This window comes from Desmodus rotundus, chromosome 12 (assembly GCF_022682495.2).
Source record: "Desmodus rotundus isolate HL8 chromosome 12, HLdesRot8A.1, whole genome shotgun sequence".
In the NCBI taxonomy this organism is placed as follows: domain Eukaryota; kingdom Metazoa; phylum Chordata; class Mammalia; order Chiroptera; family Phyllostomidae; genus Desmodus; species Desmodus rotundus.
In genome coordinates, this window is record NC_071398.1 from 87,033,374 (window position 1) to 87,051,504 (window position 18,131).

The 18,131-nt window shown below is 44.4% G+C and overlaps 1 protein-coding gene across 2 annotated transcripts in view; it reads left to right on the plus strand.

Moving 5' to 3' along the window:
* CENPF (centromere protein F) overlaps positions 1-2,569 on the plus strand; it is a 52,922-nt gene extending 50,353 nt beyond the window's left edge. The window contains exon 19 of one of the 2 annotated variants that reach the window (XM_053915925.1): positions 375-2,569. In XM_053915925.1, the coding sequence (XP_053771900.1) occupies positions 375-572 (198 nt within the window). In that variant the 3' untranslated portion in view covers positions 573-2,569. The remainder of the gene's footprint in view (positions 1-374) is intronic. The other variant, XM_053915924.1, reaches the window with a different exon arrangement.
* Positions 2,570-18,131: the final 15,562 nt, after the last annotated feature.

Sequence of the window (18,131 nt, forward strand, 5' to 3'; positions counted from 1 at the left end):
TGGAAGCTGGTTTGGGTTCTCTCTTAGCTGTATGTGGAATGTTTGCTGGGTAGTCAGGGGACACAAAGGTAAAGAGGCCAAGTCTTTGCCCTCAAAGAGCTTCCCTCCGGTCCGACAGTGTCACACTGGCCTTGGGAGCAGGTCTCTGGCCATCAGAGGTGTCAAGGAAGGTTTGCAAGGTGTCTCGTCAGGGGTCGTGTCAGACTTCTTCCTAGCTCTTAGGTGGGGCCTGTCCTTAGGTAAGAAGAAAGGGTAACGCTGTGTCCAGCACCTGGGGAAGAAGAATCTACCTTCAAGCTTGATGACAAAGTATTCTGCATGCTGTAGGAATGTGAATGTGATCGAAGCCTCTAACAAAAATCCTTGTGTTGCAGGTCAAGGTCGCTCAGCAAAGCCCCACGGAATCAGGCACTCTCCTCCAAGACCCCTCAGCAAGACCTCTCTCGGCCAGTAACATCCCTAAGAGACAGTGGGCCAGCAGCCCCCGCGAGGGCCTGAAGTCCAAGCGAGGCTGCCCCTCGCCCAGCTCGGAAGCTGGAGCTGAGTCCCAGGAGGGCTGTAGCATCCAGTAGAAGAGACCTTGTGTGTTCAGGCCCCTGGCAGGTGGCCCTAGTTGAGTGGAAAGCAGTGTGCCCTCAGGGGCTTGTCTTTACTCAGGGACAAAATTATCAGTAGGAAAAAGCAATTTCTCTGAAATATAAATATATTGTACTCATCGGATCTCCCATCGGAAGTATTAGAAGAGTTTGGAAGCCCTGATCACCTATCTATTTCTTACTGATCTGCCTCTTCCGTACTGTGCATAGTAGTGTGGAAAGTGTTTTGGGAACATTACACTTGAGAGGCAAGCACTGTATGATAACTTCTGTTTGTGCGTATGGATTTTAAAAATGCAAAACAATTTATACTTCCAATTAACTGCTCCCAGAAAAACATAAACTTGTCTTATGATATTTCCTATGTACTATTCCTTATACTAGACAAAAAATAGTTTCAGAGAATTTCTTAGAGCTCAGCCAAATGAAAAATGAAGGAAAGCCACATTCTGTGTTTTTAAGGAAAACGAGCTCTCATAGACACTGTGGCGGCCTGGTGGCTGGCTCCTCAAGATGTAGTATTTCAGCTGTTCCGTCGTGGTGATGGGTTCTTTCAAAAGGCTAATTTGGTATGCAGTCCCCCAAATGGTGATGTTGTATTAAAATAAGGCATTTTTTTTCCTAATAAAAAATTACCTTTATTTCTGTCAAAATGATTCCTAAACCTAAATGCATTATGAACTTTGGGACCACTTCTTGCAGGTATGTGGTAGTTTCTAGCTCACGTTGATGACAGGGTTTTGAAAACATGCAGGCGTTATGAGCCATACCAAATGTAACAATTTTGCAGCGAGCCCTTTTGTCCTTGAACCAGGGGATCAACTGTTTCTAGGACATGAGCTAGTAAAAGGTGATTTGCTCTTGGCCTTCAGCTCAGACTGATGTAGAAAGCTTGACCAGTGTTCTCATATATTGTACAAAACTGTCCTTTGCAAGGTGGACTCTATCATTGTCTAATGCTTCAATAATATGAAGCTACTTAGTATTCATCTACTGAAAGTCAGTATCTTGACTTTCCTCCTGTGTCTTCAGTCCCTCCGGGTTCTGGTCTGATGCAATGATACCCGTGTCATCAATCATCCCAAGGCTGCCATGTGTTCAGGGGCATGGCCCGAGCACACAGTGCTGGGACCAGGCCATCAGCTTTATTGGCTGTCCCCAGTTATTAGAAGATTGCACTCAGTAAGTCTGGCTGAGTAGTTCTGTGGGAACTGAAAACCTCTTCTTCTTTTCTGGGGTGGACTGTAGCTGCTGCTCCTTCCTCCTTAAAGGGAATACTCGGCATGCCTTCCATTTTCAAGGTCACAACCTTATAAATGAACAGCCAGGACGTGTTTCTTTTCCTCGAGCTAAGAACACTCCTACACTAGGAGCTGAGCTGCACATAAGGTGAAAAGTAAATATGCTACAATCCCAGCTCCGATATGAGCAGTGGAGTCACAAGTACGAGCACAGCTGACAAGTCGAGGGGGAGCTAGACCCAGTCCATACAGGCCTAGGCATCGAATTCTCCTCTGTACAATGTGGGCTTCGCTGAGACCATTTTTTCATCTTCAACATTCTGTAGGATCTGAGATGTTTCCCTGTTTTGGGCTAATTATCAAGAGTCCAAAAGGGCTGCACCTTCAATAAGAAGGACAGAGAACCCAACACTGCAATGCAGCCCGATTCCCTAAGAGCCACCTCGGCACACACTTACTTCATTTGAGATTACTCTGTGGTCTTTCTCAGTCGATGCCTACCTATTGTGTTGGAACTGTCATTTGCACAGATTTGTTTGGACTTCAGAAGGAGTCAGGGCACATCTTCCCAGGGCTCCCCCCACTCTGGGAGGGGAGAAGTGTTCTGCTTCCCATTGCTTTGAGTCCTCAAAGACGCCTAACTGGTCATAATGTGACAGAATGTTGATCATATACTTTCCACGTTCTTCCCAAGTCATTCAGGCTATTTCAGTATGTCTTGGAAGTTATTTAAATGGGAAATAAAGTATGATCAAATATTTTCAATCAGAAGCTGTACTAGTCATTGTCTCAGAGTTCATATTTCTGTTTTGTGGGGGACGAAGGGAATTCTAAGTCCTGGATTTGGTAGTTGTGGATATCTGAGCTCTGCTCTCCCTGCCCCTTGGTTTCGTGTGAGCGTAGAGGAAGGGCTTTTTGCTAGGTTTCCTGAATAGGGAGAACAACTCGTGGTGCTTCAGGACAACTATCCTAATTAGAAAAGTCTGAGGACCTCGAGCTCACATCCTACCTCTTGGAAGACCTAGGTATCCAATGCCCCCAGTCCCCTGAGCTGGGGATCAACTACTTAAAACATTGTGTGGAAATTATATACATTTTCCAAAGCATCTTTGCATTTTTTCTCAAACCCTTCACTTTGCATCTAAAGGAGACATTAGGATCTGCATGTTATAGGCTGGGATGGAGAGACACAGGTAGAACTGACTCCTATGTCTGGAGAGACCATGATCCCAGATATAATGATGTGTCTCAGCAATCTTGCAAACTGGAGATTATCTTCACTGGATAAAAGATGAGTAGGGTCAGCGAGTTGAACTATTTCAACCTCAGCTTTGTGAATACAGAGCCCACCGTCTTGTGCCTTTCTGGAATGCTGCCAGTTCCAGAAGAGTGAGTCTTCATAGGACGGATACTCGGGTGATAGGAGCATTTCTATTAAAAAAAAAAAATGTTTTTAAACCTTTCAAAATTTATTGATTCTAGAGAGAGAGAGAAAGGGAGAGAAACATCGATTTTGTTCCACTTTTTAAAAAAATTACTTATTTGTATTCTTTAATCCTCTCCCTAGGATATGTGAATGGATTTGAGAGAAGGAGGGGAAGAGAGAGAAGTATTAATCAGTTATCTCCTGTATGTGCCTCAACCAGGGATTGAACCCACAACCTAGGTATGTACCATGAATGGGAATTGAACCCACAACCTTGGTGTATGAGGATGACACTAACCAACTGAGCTACCTGGCCAGGGCTGCATTTCTACTTTTTCTATGCAATGCAGACGTCCTTCACTGTGGGATCATGGCATCTGACTTATACTATTAAATTTTCAAAAACACATGAGATTATAAATTTCAAATTCTAAAATTATTACCAACTTAATGCATAAGCATTATTTACTTTAAATCCATCCTTTTAAGGAGTCTGTCGGAAAACCTTGCAAAATCTAAAAGATTTGTGAGGCTTTGAATCTATAAGTTCAGTATAAATGTAGATATTAAAAGTGAAAGTCAGGTGTTGAAATGCGTGGGCTCCCCACGTGACCTTGCCTCAGATTCCTCTGGTAATGTCGGGAATACTGGTAAGAATCTCTTGAGGCTTTCACGGCGATCAAATTAGTTAATATTGAAGTAGGTGTATGATTTTGCACTCAAAAAAATGTTGGTTAGTTTGTACAGATAATTGAACACAATTAAAAGTATCTCAGCTTAAAATTGTTTGGTAAACCTCTTTGCAACAGAACACATTCATTTCAGATTAGGTTCTGTCCTACAACATTCTCATCATTCTCAATATTATTAATTCTTATTTTATGAGTTTAATCATTATCTATTTGTACATATTATTCGATTGCTGATGTTACAAATGACCTTCCACAGACCTTTGGGGGTTTTTTTTGGTGGTTTGGCTTTTTAAAATTACCTGTGAAAAACAATTATTAGAGCCATTACAAGTGAATTGTATTGCTGAAGTTTGTATATAAATCGGTCATTTGGAACCCAGAATACATTTCCTTATAGAAACAGCATTGTAAATTGTGTCTAAATTCAAGTCCAGAAAACTCAATTTAGCTTATAATATGTTCCAATGGCAGTGAAGTTTGGATCCACTCGACAGAACTTCTACTCATAGCACTGTTTGTCTAGCACAAATACATCCTCAGCATTGGGTTACAGAATACTCATTTCTCTACCCGTCGACCATTTTCCCAGTGTGGGGTCATAAACGTGAACAGATCCTCTTGGCGTTGAAATCGCAGCTGTGTGATGTACCAGAGCACTTCCTGGCTGGGTGCCCACCCCTTCCCGCTAGACCTTGGGCAGTCCACGTGAGGGTGTTGTTTGTCCTGGACGTGACCGCTGGTGGTCTCATGGGTCATCTTCTTGGACTTGGGCCATCAGAAGTTCATGAGGGTGCTCTGAGCTAGCCCACAGTGCTTGTTCTCCTCTGTGCCATTTCCGAGCAGCCTGTATGTCATGCCTACCCAGAGGCTGTTGGTGCTGTCTGTAGAGTCACAGACAAGTGCGGAGGGAAAGAGACACCATGCTGTGATTTCTAAACAGGCACAGGAAGTGCAGACACTGTTTCCTTCTGAAATAGCTATGATTGCAGCAGACGGGTGAGCCACCTAGTGTTTTGAGAAGTTGGACATTCCTATGAGACCATCAGGGCCTCCCTCCACGTGGATCTACCAGATGAGTATAGATGTGCTTTTAACTTCTTGTTTTTAGAAAACTTTTCATCTTTACCCAAGGAGTATGTTTTTTATTGATTTTAGAGAGAGAGGAAGGAGGGAAAGAGAGAGAGAGACATGCATCAGTTGCCTCCCCTATGCACCCCAACAGGGGATCAATCCCTCAACCTAGGTATATGCCCTGACCTGAAATCAAACCCGCTAACTTTTGGTGGACTGGACAATGCTCCAACCAACTGAGCCACATGGCCCTGGCGCACAGAGGATATTTCAGTGGAAGAGCTCTGTCATTCCTAGAATTGAAAACAAGTCCTTTCTGAGATTTACTTCACATTGCACTTACCAGTCTTTTCTCATGAAAACCAGAAGCCCAAGTTAGTCTGCTAAATCTTATCCAACGTATATAACCAAATTGGATGTTTTGCTTCCTTGAGGTGGTCAAAAGCTCTTTGAAGGAGAGAATGAGTTGCTTTTTTAGAATCACACTGGTTTCCCCAATGTGGCATAGATTAAAGTCAATGGATACTTCTTTTTTAATCCAATTCAGTCAAATGTTTTTATTATTATCCCTGACAGAAAATTCTGGTTGCCATGGTAGAGATGACTGATCACCTACCCTAGTGTCACTTCTACTTTGGTGTCATTAGAAGTCCATTTTGGGGGAGATGTTAGCATAAGGCATACGTTCACACCATTCTCTAAGGCCAGGACTGCCTATGATGACCACCTGCAGTAACCGATTCTGAGACCAAAACAGAGAAAGCATTTCCAAACCGTAGGATGCCCCATCAGAAGGATGGGTCTCTCATAACTTTGTTAAGCCTCAGAACCATTCTGGACTTCTTCTCACATCAGAAAATATATCATTATTTATTAAAGCAACTCCCAATTGGAAATTCTGCTACTTCACCCACAACCTTCTTGATGCAATTGTAAAGACTGTTCTCTGCTATTTTTTGTTTAAATGTTTTGTTAGTCAGCAACTATACTCTCTACTCCTACACTTTCTTTAAGTTTGGCCTGCTACCTGAGCAAGAGAGCCATTCTAAATCCATTTGCTTAATGACCTTCCTTTCTCTGCCATGAAAAGTAATTCTGCTTAAATTGGTAACGGGCACCTGTCTGAAACCTAAGTTACACAGGGGGAAGGAGGCAGAAAATACATACTTTTCTAATGCTTCTTGATGAACATCTTCAGTTACTCATTATTCCGCCTATTGTGATTTTCCTAATCATCAGGTACGTTAAATTCTAATAGCTACAAGTCCAAAATCAAATGGCTTTTGGAGTATCCCTATTTTCTATTATAACAATACAATTTAATTATGTAGGTTTTACCACTTTGAAGATGAAAAATTGAGGTTCTGAATAAGAAATCCTTTTCTCTCTGTCTCACACTATATTGTAAAACCTAGATCCCACCTACCCAGAATGGTGTTTTTAAAAAATAGAGCATTGGGCCAGTCAGTATGAATAATTATTGACACATTTTCTATAGAAATGATCATTCACGGAATGAGTAGCAAGTTTGGACCACAAACAGAAAATGGGGTCCCGAGTTCTGTGAGGAGGGACAATCCCTTCTCTCTCTGTCCTGACCTTGAAGATCAGTGACATTACTTGGAAACCCCAGTAGGGAAGCCATGCTGAGGTGGCCAGCCTCGGGAGATGTATCTGCTGTGTGCATGGGAGTGGCACAGCAATGGGGACAGACACACAGAGCATGACACCCAGACAGGCTGGTGGCAGGACCACAGAACTCCATCTCACTCACCACACGTTTCCCTAAGCGAGCGCCCACACTCACGCTGCTGTGTGTACTCTGTTGTAGGTAGCTCTCAAACATGGCCGTCTGTGCCTTTTACACGAATTGGGCTTTAAATTTAAAAAAAAAAAAAAGCCCTCAGCTATAACCTGTCAGAGTTTTAAGGCCTCCTCCTTTTTTCTGCCAGTTTCCTTCCCATCCCACATGCAATCTACTTGAATTCGATTCATTGTGTGAAACCACAAAATTGGAGGATAACAACCTTTCCAAATCCTTCCCAAATATTGTCTTTAAGCAACATCGGATGGGAGCCCTACCATGTTACATTAGAGAAAATTAACCACTTGGCGGAAAGGCTGAGTTTCAGAGAGACATTTAATGGGAAGGTGAGTTAGAGGGTCCCGGGCACTGAAGTGGACATGTAGACGAAGAATCTCTTCAGTGGTCATCGAAAGAGCAAAATATCTTTTAAGTCAATGTAATAATGACAGAGAATTTAGAAAAAAAGAGGGAAATATTGTTTACCAACTCACCCTAACTCAAAAATTATTTTTATCTGTAATAGACATACCAAGAAAACACATTTTTTTCTCATGTAATTGTTCCCGGCCCAGCCACAGGGAAGACTTATCAAGCACATGCTCACTCCATGACAGTGGCTGTTTGCCAGGTTTCCTCTGGACTTTGTGCTTTCTTCCTTGCGTTTTTTTTTATGTTGGAAAACTGAAAAAAAATTATAGTCTTGTTTCTGGCTTCATGTATTCCTTCTTTAATGGGTTTCTAGTGTCCACAATATTTTTTAAAGTTATTGAGGTAAAGGAGCTCGGGACCCTTGAAGATTAGTAGATCTAGCTACCATGGTCACCTCTCAGTAACCGATCAGGAGGGTATTAGGGGTCATGATGGGCAGGAGATGCTGAGAGATGAACTGTGAGGGGAGAAAGAGACTGGGAAATACAAGGCAGGCAAAAGGCACACTGAGCAGATGGGAAGAGCTGAGGGTGGGAAAGGAATGCAAGGTTGGGACCTGAACAGCCCCGACAGGCACTTGCTATCTTGCAGCTCCAGCTCAACTACAGGGAGCTCAGTGGTCCTGTGGAGGATGGCTGACCCAGGCGAGAGGCCCCTGGACCTGGGCCTCACAGCCATTCATGGCAAAGGTCTTGGTTGGAAGACTGTTGGCCCACAGGGCCACTTCCATGCTCTCCTTGCTACTTCACCCTCCCCACCTGTTTCCCAGGCATGGCCACAGAGCCTCAGCTTATTTACAAGAGGCTAGTACTGACCTCCAGTCCGATTATTCCCACCCTTATCGGGAGTTTTAGCTTGTGCCACTTGGGATCAGTTCAGCATTGTCTTAGACTGGTTGGCATTCCTACTCCCTAGTCCTATGTAATCTTGTAAAAGAAGTTCCTCTGTGACCACCCTCTTCATTCATTCTTTGTTCTGTCCAATCTCTCATAGGCTAGGAGGCAATTAGGAGGAAAGTCAAAAGATGTAGCTAATCCCCAATGACAGAGAAAAGTGATCTCGGCCAGCTTCCAATAAAATGTAGCATGTTCTTCTCTACTTCCATTTCCTATTTCCTTATTTGATCAACTGCGTCATCCCTCTGCCACTCTTCCAGGCAGCATTCCTCTCCGTCACCTGGAATCCCACCCTCACTCTCTCACCCTCCAGTCCTGCTTCATGGAGCAGCTCCTCTAAATGGTCAGAGAAATATTTCATGTCAAATTTTATGTCACTGACTACGAGTGGTCCCAGATATTCATTCTTCTTCATTGCTTCCTTTTTTTGTTACTGAACTGCCATTTCTGGTTGGCCATATCACTGTCATATTACAAATATGTTCCCCACATTTCAGTCCGTGAAACCCGGCAGACATCACTGTCTGAACCCCTGATTTCCGGATGACCGCCCACTGCTTTACATTTTGATTGCTGACCTTTTCCAGGGCCACTCTCTCTAAAGAGCACTCATCCTAAAATCCTTTGTAGACTCAGGATTCCCTCACACAGCCCCCTGCATGGAAGCTTCCGGCGGTGCTTACTGATCACTCTAGAGCTGGCAGATTCTACAACAAGCAGAATTAGGATGCTCACAGATCTTTTTTCCAGCTGGAAAAATCAAGACTGCAATGGTGGTATTTCAGATTTTTATAAAAGAAGAAAACCCCAGAGTTCCATGAGTTTTATTTCTAAGGCTGCAGTAACCATGGTCACTTCTCAAAAGATTTCTTTTTCACTCTACCTTAGAGGAAACATTCAATCCATGCAAATTAAGGGGTTCAGGGTGCCTTACTCCACCATTCCTATTCCTGCTCCCACACTTTTTTCACCATCCCTTGTTCTTTGTGATCCCTAGTTCTAGCCTATGCTGCCAGGGTCAGGGTGACCCCGCCTGTGTGCAGTCTTCCCTGACCAGGCTCCTTGGTCACTGGCTCCTCCTGGCAGTGACTTAGTGACTCACCTCGTTAGCACTTCAATCCCAACAATGGAACATATACTGTCTTTTTATGTACATCCCCATTTCCTCCTCTAAATTGTAGGGCTCCCTGGGGACAGAGAGTGCACCAGTGCAGTTTTCTTCTCCCAGGCCCAGCACGGGGCCCAGCCTAGAAGGACTCAGTGATGGCTACCACCTGGAGGCCAGCTGGCTCTCCTGTTTATCAGGACGGGGAAGGGGGAGAAATGGACACAGGTGTATGGACTTCCCAGCCTCCCCCTGGCTGGTAGCAAGAGACATCCTCTTGGGCTGCTTTTTCACAAAACCAGACCAAATGGTTCTTCATCAGCAATCAAATCTTTGCCGAAAGCTCTTGCAGCTGATGGAGTGGGTGAGTGTCCTTTGGGAAGTTCCCACGTGACCAACCTGTCTCAGAATGCACAGAGCTAGCCTGCTATCCAAGACAGTGGTACCCAGAAAGGCACTTTCTTCCCACTGGTTTGCTAACCATGTACTTCCAGCTCCTTTTCCATCTTTCTTGGACGGAAATAATGATGACCTGCAGTTCAAGGATCACATCACAGAAAGGTCAAGAAATCGAAGCCCAGGAAGTTTGCATGTTCTTCATCCTGTCCCTTTGACTGAGGTGATCTTATATGGCACCCCCCAAGTGCAGCACAGTGGACCCCAGTGGATCCTTTCCTCCTACATTTGGAATCGGTGAGAATGGCACACTGCTTTCCATCTGCCTTGTCAGGGAAGAGTAGGATTTCCAAAGGTGTTTGAAAGATATGAAACATCTCAGGATGAAGATTCAGCCTATTTAACTTTTGAAGTTTATTTTTCAACATTCCTTTCTTTGCTTACAAACTTTCCTCCCTTTCCCCAATGGTACATGTTAGAAGGATGCCTTATGAGATAGTTTCCTCTTGCCTTCACACCTGCTTCCCTGTTTACTTTGTCATGGGCCACAGGTGCTCTGGAAGCCAGATTTCTGCTTAGCCACAGGACCCTCTGATGGGTTCAGGTCCTGGGTGCCAGAGGGACCCTGGACACTTGGTGGAGGAAGGGACTCCGTCCTCCCAGTTTACTTGCTCTCAGCAAAACCCTGAGGCCCACTCTTCCTTCTGGCGTGGCGCTGTCACTTCAACAGCACCGTGGGGATTCAGTTGACCACTTCCCCAACACTCACCTGCCTCAGCAGGCTCCCTGAGAGAACCAGCGCCAGCCAGGCCTGCCTCCAGGTGCCATCAGTTCAGTCATTCTCACCCCTTCCCTGTGTGCCTAAGCCTCGGCGTGCCCACTGCTGCTTCTCTGTGAGTGCTCGCATTCCTTTTTTCTCTTTCAGTTCTAGAATAGCTGCTTAACAACTTGTTATTCCATCACTGTGTTTAAACAACTAGTGTCATTTCTGTCCCTTGAGTGGAGCCTGATGACACAGATTATGGAGGCTGCCTTATGTGTTTGGAGCGGACACAACTATTTTAAATACATTCTTTAACAAATATTTTTCACCTTTCAAAATCTCCACCAAATGCATCTGAGTACATGACGTGTTCTAGAACCATTTGTCTCTCTGCCATAACCTATTGACCAGGCTTGATGCTAATACTTCAAGACAAAAAAATAATCTACGAATTTCCATTTCCAGCAAGTGAGAGTTGGTATTGTTCTGTGTTGCCCTGTCACCTCCAAACCCCAGGAAGAGGGGTGTATCCATGTCAGCCCCAATCTTGTGACACTTCATAAATCCCAGGATGGGGATACACAGGCCAGGATAAGAATCAGCACCCCCAGTCAGAGGGAGGAGAAGCCCCAGTGGGAGCAACAGAATTAATTGATAGAAACATTCTCTGCGACCTTGCTTCCCATGAGTGCAAAAGGGTTTTAGGGGCAGCTGCTGTGCCTTGAAGTTGGCTGTTCCGAGGTCCCCATCCCATGTCTCCCTTGAGAGTTTCTGTGCTCGATGTGCCCTTGTTGCCATCCCTCATTGGACAGCTACTTCTGCTTCTCTGTCATATGGTTCTGGTTATGAAATGCTATTGTGCTGAACTTTTTCATTTTAATGAAGTCTAATTTAACACATTTTTCTTCCATGGTTTATGCTTTGGGTGTTGTATCTGAACACTCATCGCCAAGCCCAAAGGTGCTTTCTCCTATGGTTTCTTCTAGAAGTTTCTAACGTTGTGTTTTATCTTTAGGTCCATGATCCACTTTGAGTTGATTTTTGTGAAGGATGTGAGGTGTCTGGATTTTTTTTTTTTTCGGGTGTTTTTTGTGTTTTTTTTGGCATATGAATGTCCATTTCTTCCAGCAGCATTTGTGGAAGAGACTACCCTCTCTATTGAATTACCTTTGCTCCTTTTTCAAGATCAGTTGACTCCGTTTATGGTGGGTCTATTTCTGAGCTCTCCATTCTGTCCTAGGTTCATTCATTTTCCCGAGAGTGTTTAGTAAGCACCTCCACCAGGGGTGGGGAGCATTCTGCTTAGGCACAAAGAGGAAGGACGAAGTCACTGCTCTCAAGCAGCGCTTGCTCCTCATTATCAAAGCAAGCACTCATGGAGCAGTTTGGTAAGTGCCACGTGGGTGTATGCGCAAGGTACGAAGAGTTTCCAGGACATAGACATACACAGCACCCAACCACTTCTTCCCACCTCTGTCTTGACTGTCCCCATCAGGGTCCAAAGCACTATTCTCTTTTACCCGGATCTGCTGTTTAAATCCTCCATTGATTTTAGAAAGAGAGGAAGGGGGAGAGAGAAAGAGAGAGACACTGATGCGAAAGAAACATCAATCAGTTGTTTCCTGTATGCACCCAGAACAGGGATGGAACCCATGTCCTTTCGGTGTTCGGGGCAATGCTTCCACCAATGAAGCAACCCAGCCAGGGCTTACCTGGATTTTTACAGTCAGCTCCTAACTAGGTTCTCTCACTCTGTGCTTGCCTTTCCCTTAAATGAAGTGGAATTATTTCATTCCTCTGCTCAGAATCTCCAGTGGAAGAATCTCCTTCTACCTTCCAGTGGAAGTCGATGTTCTTACAGGAGCCTTCATGCGCTGACCCCATCGTGTTCCAGACTCATCTAATCACTCTACTCAGGCCTCTCTGGCCTCCTTGCTGTTCCTCAGAGGTGCCAGGCCCCTTGATTCAGGCTTTGTGTGTGCTTAGCTCTCTGCCAGGGATAACTTGCCAGGTGATGGCATGTCTTCCTCCTGCAATTCCTTTAGGTCGTGACATTCTATGCTGTCACCATTCATGAGCTGCTCTATATTTTTTTAATCTCTCTCTCTCTCCAGCGAGTTTCTGAGGTTATGGTATTTTGTCTCCTTCTCCCCCTTCCTCTGCCTCCTGCTCTTTTTTCCTCCTAAGCTGCTTAGAAGAATGCTTGGAATGTAGTATGAACTCATCAAATATTTATGAAGTGAACGCATGGAAAAGAAACAGGGACACTTTGGGGGTAATCTTAGTAAACTCTCAGCTTCTCAAGGACAGAAGAACTTATAAAAACCATCATTGACTCCCAGTGCCTGGGCATGATATAAATGCTGAATATATGAATAAATAAAAAAAACAATGAAGTAAAAGCTGAATAAATGAATGAGTAAAAACAATAGACTCAAATACTCATTTTACAGGTGAGAACACCGAGGCACAGAACCTTACATGGTTTCCTACCATCGCGCACCCCGTTAATGGCACACGTGACCTTTGATAGTGTAGAGATATTGTTACTTTTTTTTTCTCATTTCATCCTTAGAAAACTACAATCACTAAAGCAAGATGAACTTATTGGGCCAAGGGGGAGGCTTTGTGGGTCAGACTATTTCTCAGTGGGACTTTGAAGGCAGAGAGGCTCAATTAAAACACAAGGAATAAAAGTTCTCCCTCCCGGTGCTATGACTTGGCCGAGATGTGCGAACGCAGGACTGTGCACTAGAGGCGCCTGATGGCAGCCGCCACAACTAGTCTGCCGACTTTGGCTTACCAGCTAACAGAGGCCGAAGAAGGAAGGAGCTGAATGGGTTTACCATCCCAGCAAGGTCTTTTGTCAAGGCAAAATGCTGGAGATTGGGAACACCTGAGGTATCTCAGAGGCAGACGCACTTTTCTCACACCTGGGCCTGTCTTGGGGTGCACCAGAGACTTCCTGGAGAAAGCTATCCTTACCAGTGTCGTCAGAGCATCTCTTTTGGGCCCCAGCCCAAGATCCCCAGCCCAGCTCAGGTCTTCAGCAAAAACGTGGGAAAGGGGTAGCTGGCGAAGACTCTGCTCTCAGCATCCTCCCATACAGAGGTACATATTGGGGGTGGGAACTGTCTGTGGCAGTAGCTCACTAAGTTCCGTTCAAAAGCAAGGGGCCATGGGCTGCTATAACGGGACCTCTGATGTTCTCGGTGCTGGCTCAGGTGCTGGGCATGGTTGTGTCTGGTCTCTCCATCAAGTGGCGTTTATAGCTTTGCTTGGTTTGTATGACCTGTTTTACTGAAAACTTATACCATTAGAGAGCAAATATCACTGACTTGTATTTCCACGTTTGCATAACGGATTCCATATGGCTCTGACAATTCTATCATATTTTTAGACAGTTACCAAAGATTTTTTTTCCTTCATGGAATGTCAGGATAGTAACTTGGAAAGCTGAGGGCTGTTTTATGAGGAATGTGAAGATTAGGAAGTCAAACAACTAACTTCATATGTTACTTTACCAAAACGGATCTAGGAAGAAATGAGGAGAAATATTACTTTGGGGATACCATTGAGTAAAAAAAATGCTGCTTTTTGTTCAAGACTGCTGTAATTTATTTTTTAGTTATTGTCTATCAGTCAATCATACTGCGTTTTAAGTATGTTCAGAGTTTTCTCTTTAAATTTGCCATGCTACTCATTGTTCAGTGTACTCGATTGGAAGTTGGCCTTTGGAGACCCTGGCCAGGTAGCTCAGTTGGTGTGAGCATCATCCCACTGCACCAAGGTGGTGGGCTCATTCCCCGTCAGGTCACACCAAGAATCAACCAACAAATACATAAATAAGTGGAAAAACAAAGCCATGTTTCTCTCTCTCTTTCTCCATTCCTCTCTCTCTAAAAATCAGTCAATAAAATTTTTTTTTTTTTTTAAAGTTTGCTTTTGGAAATTCAGAAGATTGACCTGGATTCCTCAATCAACAAAGTACAAACAAGAAAGAACAAAACATTTTTCCCCGCACAATCCCCAGTTTCCTGTTCTTTCATTTGTTTTCTCTCTCTCTCTCTCTCTTTACATTTAGTATTATTTTGTGTTAGTTTCGGGTGTACAGCCTACTGTCTATTCATCCGTATAACTTACAAAGTGGCCCATCCCCCAATATTTAAAGTACCCTTCTGCCACTGTAAGAAGGGAACATTTTTAAAATTGATGTGTTGTCTTATAATTTTATAGTTTTATAGCAGTTGTCAGAGAAAAAAGCCTTTTGCTCTTTAAGAAATGCATCACGACCCCAGATCTCCTTCTCATCCAACATTTCCATGCTCAGGGCCATGTCAGTCAGTCGGCTCCTCTTTAAAACCAGCTTCAGGGATGGAAAGAAAGATTTCCCTTTCACTGTTCAGGGTCTGACCGAGAACACTGAATTTTTCTTTGCATGTGGATACGTTTTCTTGTACTCACAAAGAAAAGAAAAATAAGCATGGAACTCTTTTTATCCCCTCTGAGGGTTCTTCTCTCTCTCTCTGCCTCCTCCATTCGGCTGAAGCTGCAAAGATAAATGGGAGTGGTTACGGAAGGGTCACTTGTTGCAAATCACTGATTAGGGTTTGCACCACGTCAGCAGCTGTTGCTTGCCAGCCGCTTAGCAGGACTCTGATCACGTTAGGTTTGGGGTAATGAATTTATTCTAATGCAAACCATATTGAATGATTGAGGTTTTATGCCTCCTTATTTCCTTTAAACAGCCTCTGAAGCAAATGCTTATTATTTTGTAACGCAGCCAAACTCTGGCCACTACGGGAGTCCAGCATTAAGATGGAGAGCCTAGTCCTCTAGATATTTTCTTTGCTTAGGCAGAAAATTGGACAGAAACATTACATTTCAGATTTTATTTTGTATCTGCTGATTATTCACATTTTATTAGGAAAGTGCCGGTAACCTTTTAATCTATGGGATTTTTTCTGTAATAAAGCCTTCCTCCTCTCGCTTTTTTTTTTGCCTAAATTTTAGGTACACAAAGAGTACCCCAAAATCTAGGATTCAAATACGGTACTAAACAGCAGCCGTGGGGTGGGTGGAAGCCCGGAGACTGTGGGCTGAGGGGTTCTCTTGGGAGAAAGGCATCCTGCGGATTGACACCCAGCAATGCAGGGGATTAGAGAAGCTGAGAGCTTGCCATAGAATCTGCTCAGGCCCTTCATGGAAATGGGGCTATAACAAGGCCACATTCTAAAGGTAACATAAGCCAAGTATTTTGAGCTTCAGGTAAGCACTTATGGAGGAGGTGGAGAGGCAGCCAAGGTTTGAGCAGAGGTAGCAAATGCAAATGCCTGCCAGGCATAGGCAGGTGACCTCATGCAGGGATGCTATTAGTAAAATTTTACAACAGATGTGGTACCAGCACTTAACCAATCAGAGCAGATGCTGGCCTTAGAGGTGGAGCAGGGTCCACTAGGCTTCTCTGAGACCTGGCATTTCTCCTTTACTTCCTGGGTCTTAGGGAGATCTGGAGGATCTTTGGGGAAGAGTCTGGGACAGCTGGAGAGGCAGGGATTATTGGGAAGGCACACAATAATGCTGATTTATCAAGCAATATAAAGTTCCTTAATAGTCTAACCAGTTGTTCGGATAAACTGTACTGGTGGGTTACCAGCCCTTCCCACGTGGGTAAAGCGCATTCTATGAGCAGGCAGTAGAGAGTGGTGCAGACTGTGGTAAGCCTGAGTCTCTATGAGTTACAATCCAATGGATTTTATGTACATTGGAAATTTCCTTTATAAAAACTATTCTTTTATCCTGTGGGAGCAAAACAAAACACATCTGCGGGGTGATGGCAGGCATTTGTCAGCCCGTGAGACTTTATACTCGGGTTCTGTCTTAACAGCTGATGTAACACCAATGTTTCAGGTAAGAAACCTCAGCTGTTTTTGAGCTTTTTATTTATTCATTTCTTCACTTATTTATTCAACATTCCTGAAGATTATTTTTGTTCTTCCTGCTCTGTCACTTATTTCCAAATATCTTTCTTAGGCTATCCATCTTCATCTCCCAATGAATGTCTAGGAATAGAGTAATTCACAAGTTTATTTGCTTTTCTGTTTATTTCTTTTAACATTTAACATTTTTTGGACCACATCCACACGCCAGGCACTGCACTGGGTGCTGATATAGGAAGACTTACAAGGCATTCTCTTCTTGTTGCTCTCAAGGAGCTCACCGCCTAACTCAACCCAACTACCCACTGATGAAGTATTACTGAGATTCTGGTTGACATCGTCTACCTCAGCCCTTCAAGATGTTGATCGAATGGCCTTCTCTCTTTTTGTTTCCCCACCCTCTCCCCTTCTCCTCATGCTACCACAGTGGTTTCCTCAGTATCTCATCTCACCGTAGGGCCTCATTCTTGCTCTGCGTTTCAAAGTTCTTAGAGCTACCTTGGCAAACCTCATCTCTCCAGTCCCTTCCCACGCTTCTCCCTTTCCTTTGTGGCTTTCCAACTTGCTTGCTTAATGCCCACCTGCCTCCCCTCCTCCACCCTCACACAGTCTCAGGTCTCCAGCTTCACCAGGAAAACTTGCAGCAGCCCAGTTCATCAAGGCCAGTGGCTTTTTCTGAGCTGTCACTGAGATTGCACTTCATCTGGGGGAGGCTGGTGCCCTTGGCTAGTACGTAACATTAACAAGTCCCCAAGGTCTGTGAAACACCAAGCGCAGGAGTAGAAGGATGCTGCTTGACAAGAAGAACCAGTAGACACTTCAGACTGACTCAGCAGAGGGAAATGGGGGAAAGATAAGAAGAGAGAAGGGCAAGTGCACTATTTTTTTAAAGGAAAGGTTTCCTTCGCCTAAACTACCTTCATCTACACTAGCCGCTGTGAGCAGTGGTCAGCTTTGAAAGCAGCACTGTGCAGGCTGGACCATAGAGGCTGGCCTGCTTCCATTCCGGGGGTTCCATTCAAAGTTCCTTGCCCCTCAGTGTACTGCCAACCCAATCAGAAAAGATACCAGGGAGGGTTAATCATGAGAGGATGAGGCTTCTCCACATCTGCTACCCGGAGTTGTATGGTCAGTGGACCTCTGGCCAATGGTCCTGCTACCTTTTAGGATTAGAATGGGAGAGGGGCCATATCAACTTCCAGAGATCCGCCTACTTCTTCTATATAAGGAAAGTATCGCTACATAGGATGTTATGGGTTGAATTCTGTCCCTCCAAAAAGGGTATGTTGAAGTCACCTAGGAATGTGGCTACATAGAAATTGGTCTTTAGAGAGGTGATCAACTTAAAATGAGGTCATTAGGGCTGACCTAGTCACATGACTAGTATCCTTCTAAAAGGGGGGAATTTGGACGTACAGACAGACACAGAGGACAAACGATGTGGAGACACACACGGGAAGACAGCCATATAACTCCAGTGGTGCAGCTACATGCCAAGAAATTCCAAAGATTGCTGGCAAAAGCCAGAAGCCAGGAGAGGCCAGACAGGGTTCTTCTTGAAAGCTGCCCGAGAGAGTGTGGCCCTGCCGACCTCTTGACTTTGAACTTCTAGCCTCCCAAACTGTGAGGCAATACATTTGCCTTGTTTCAAGCTACCCAAGTTTTGGCTTGGCAGCCCTAGGAAACTAACACGCCTTCTTCCTTCATCAACATTCCCACAGCAGGCCTATCTACGGCCCAGCACGAGCCATATGAAGAAGGTAAGTGTCT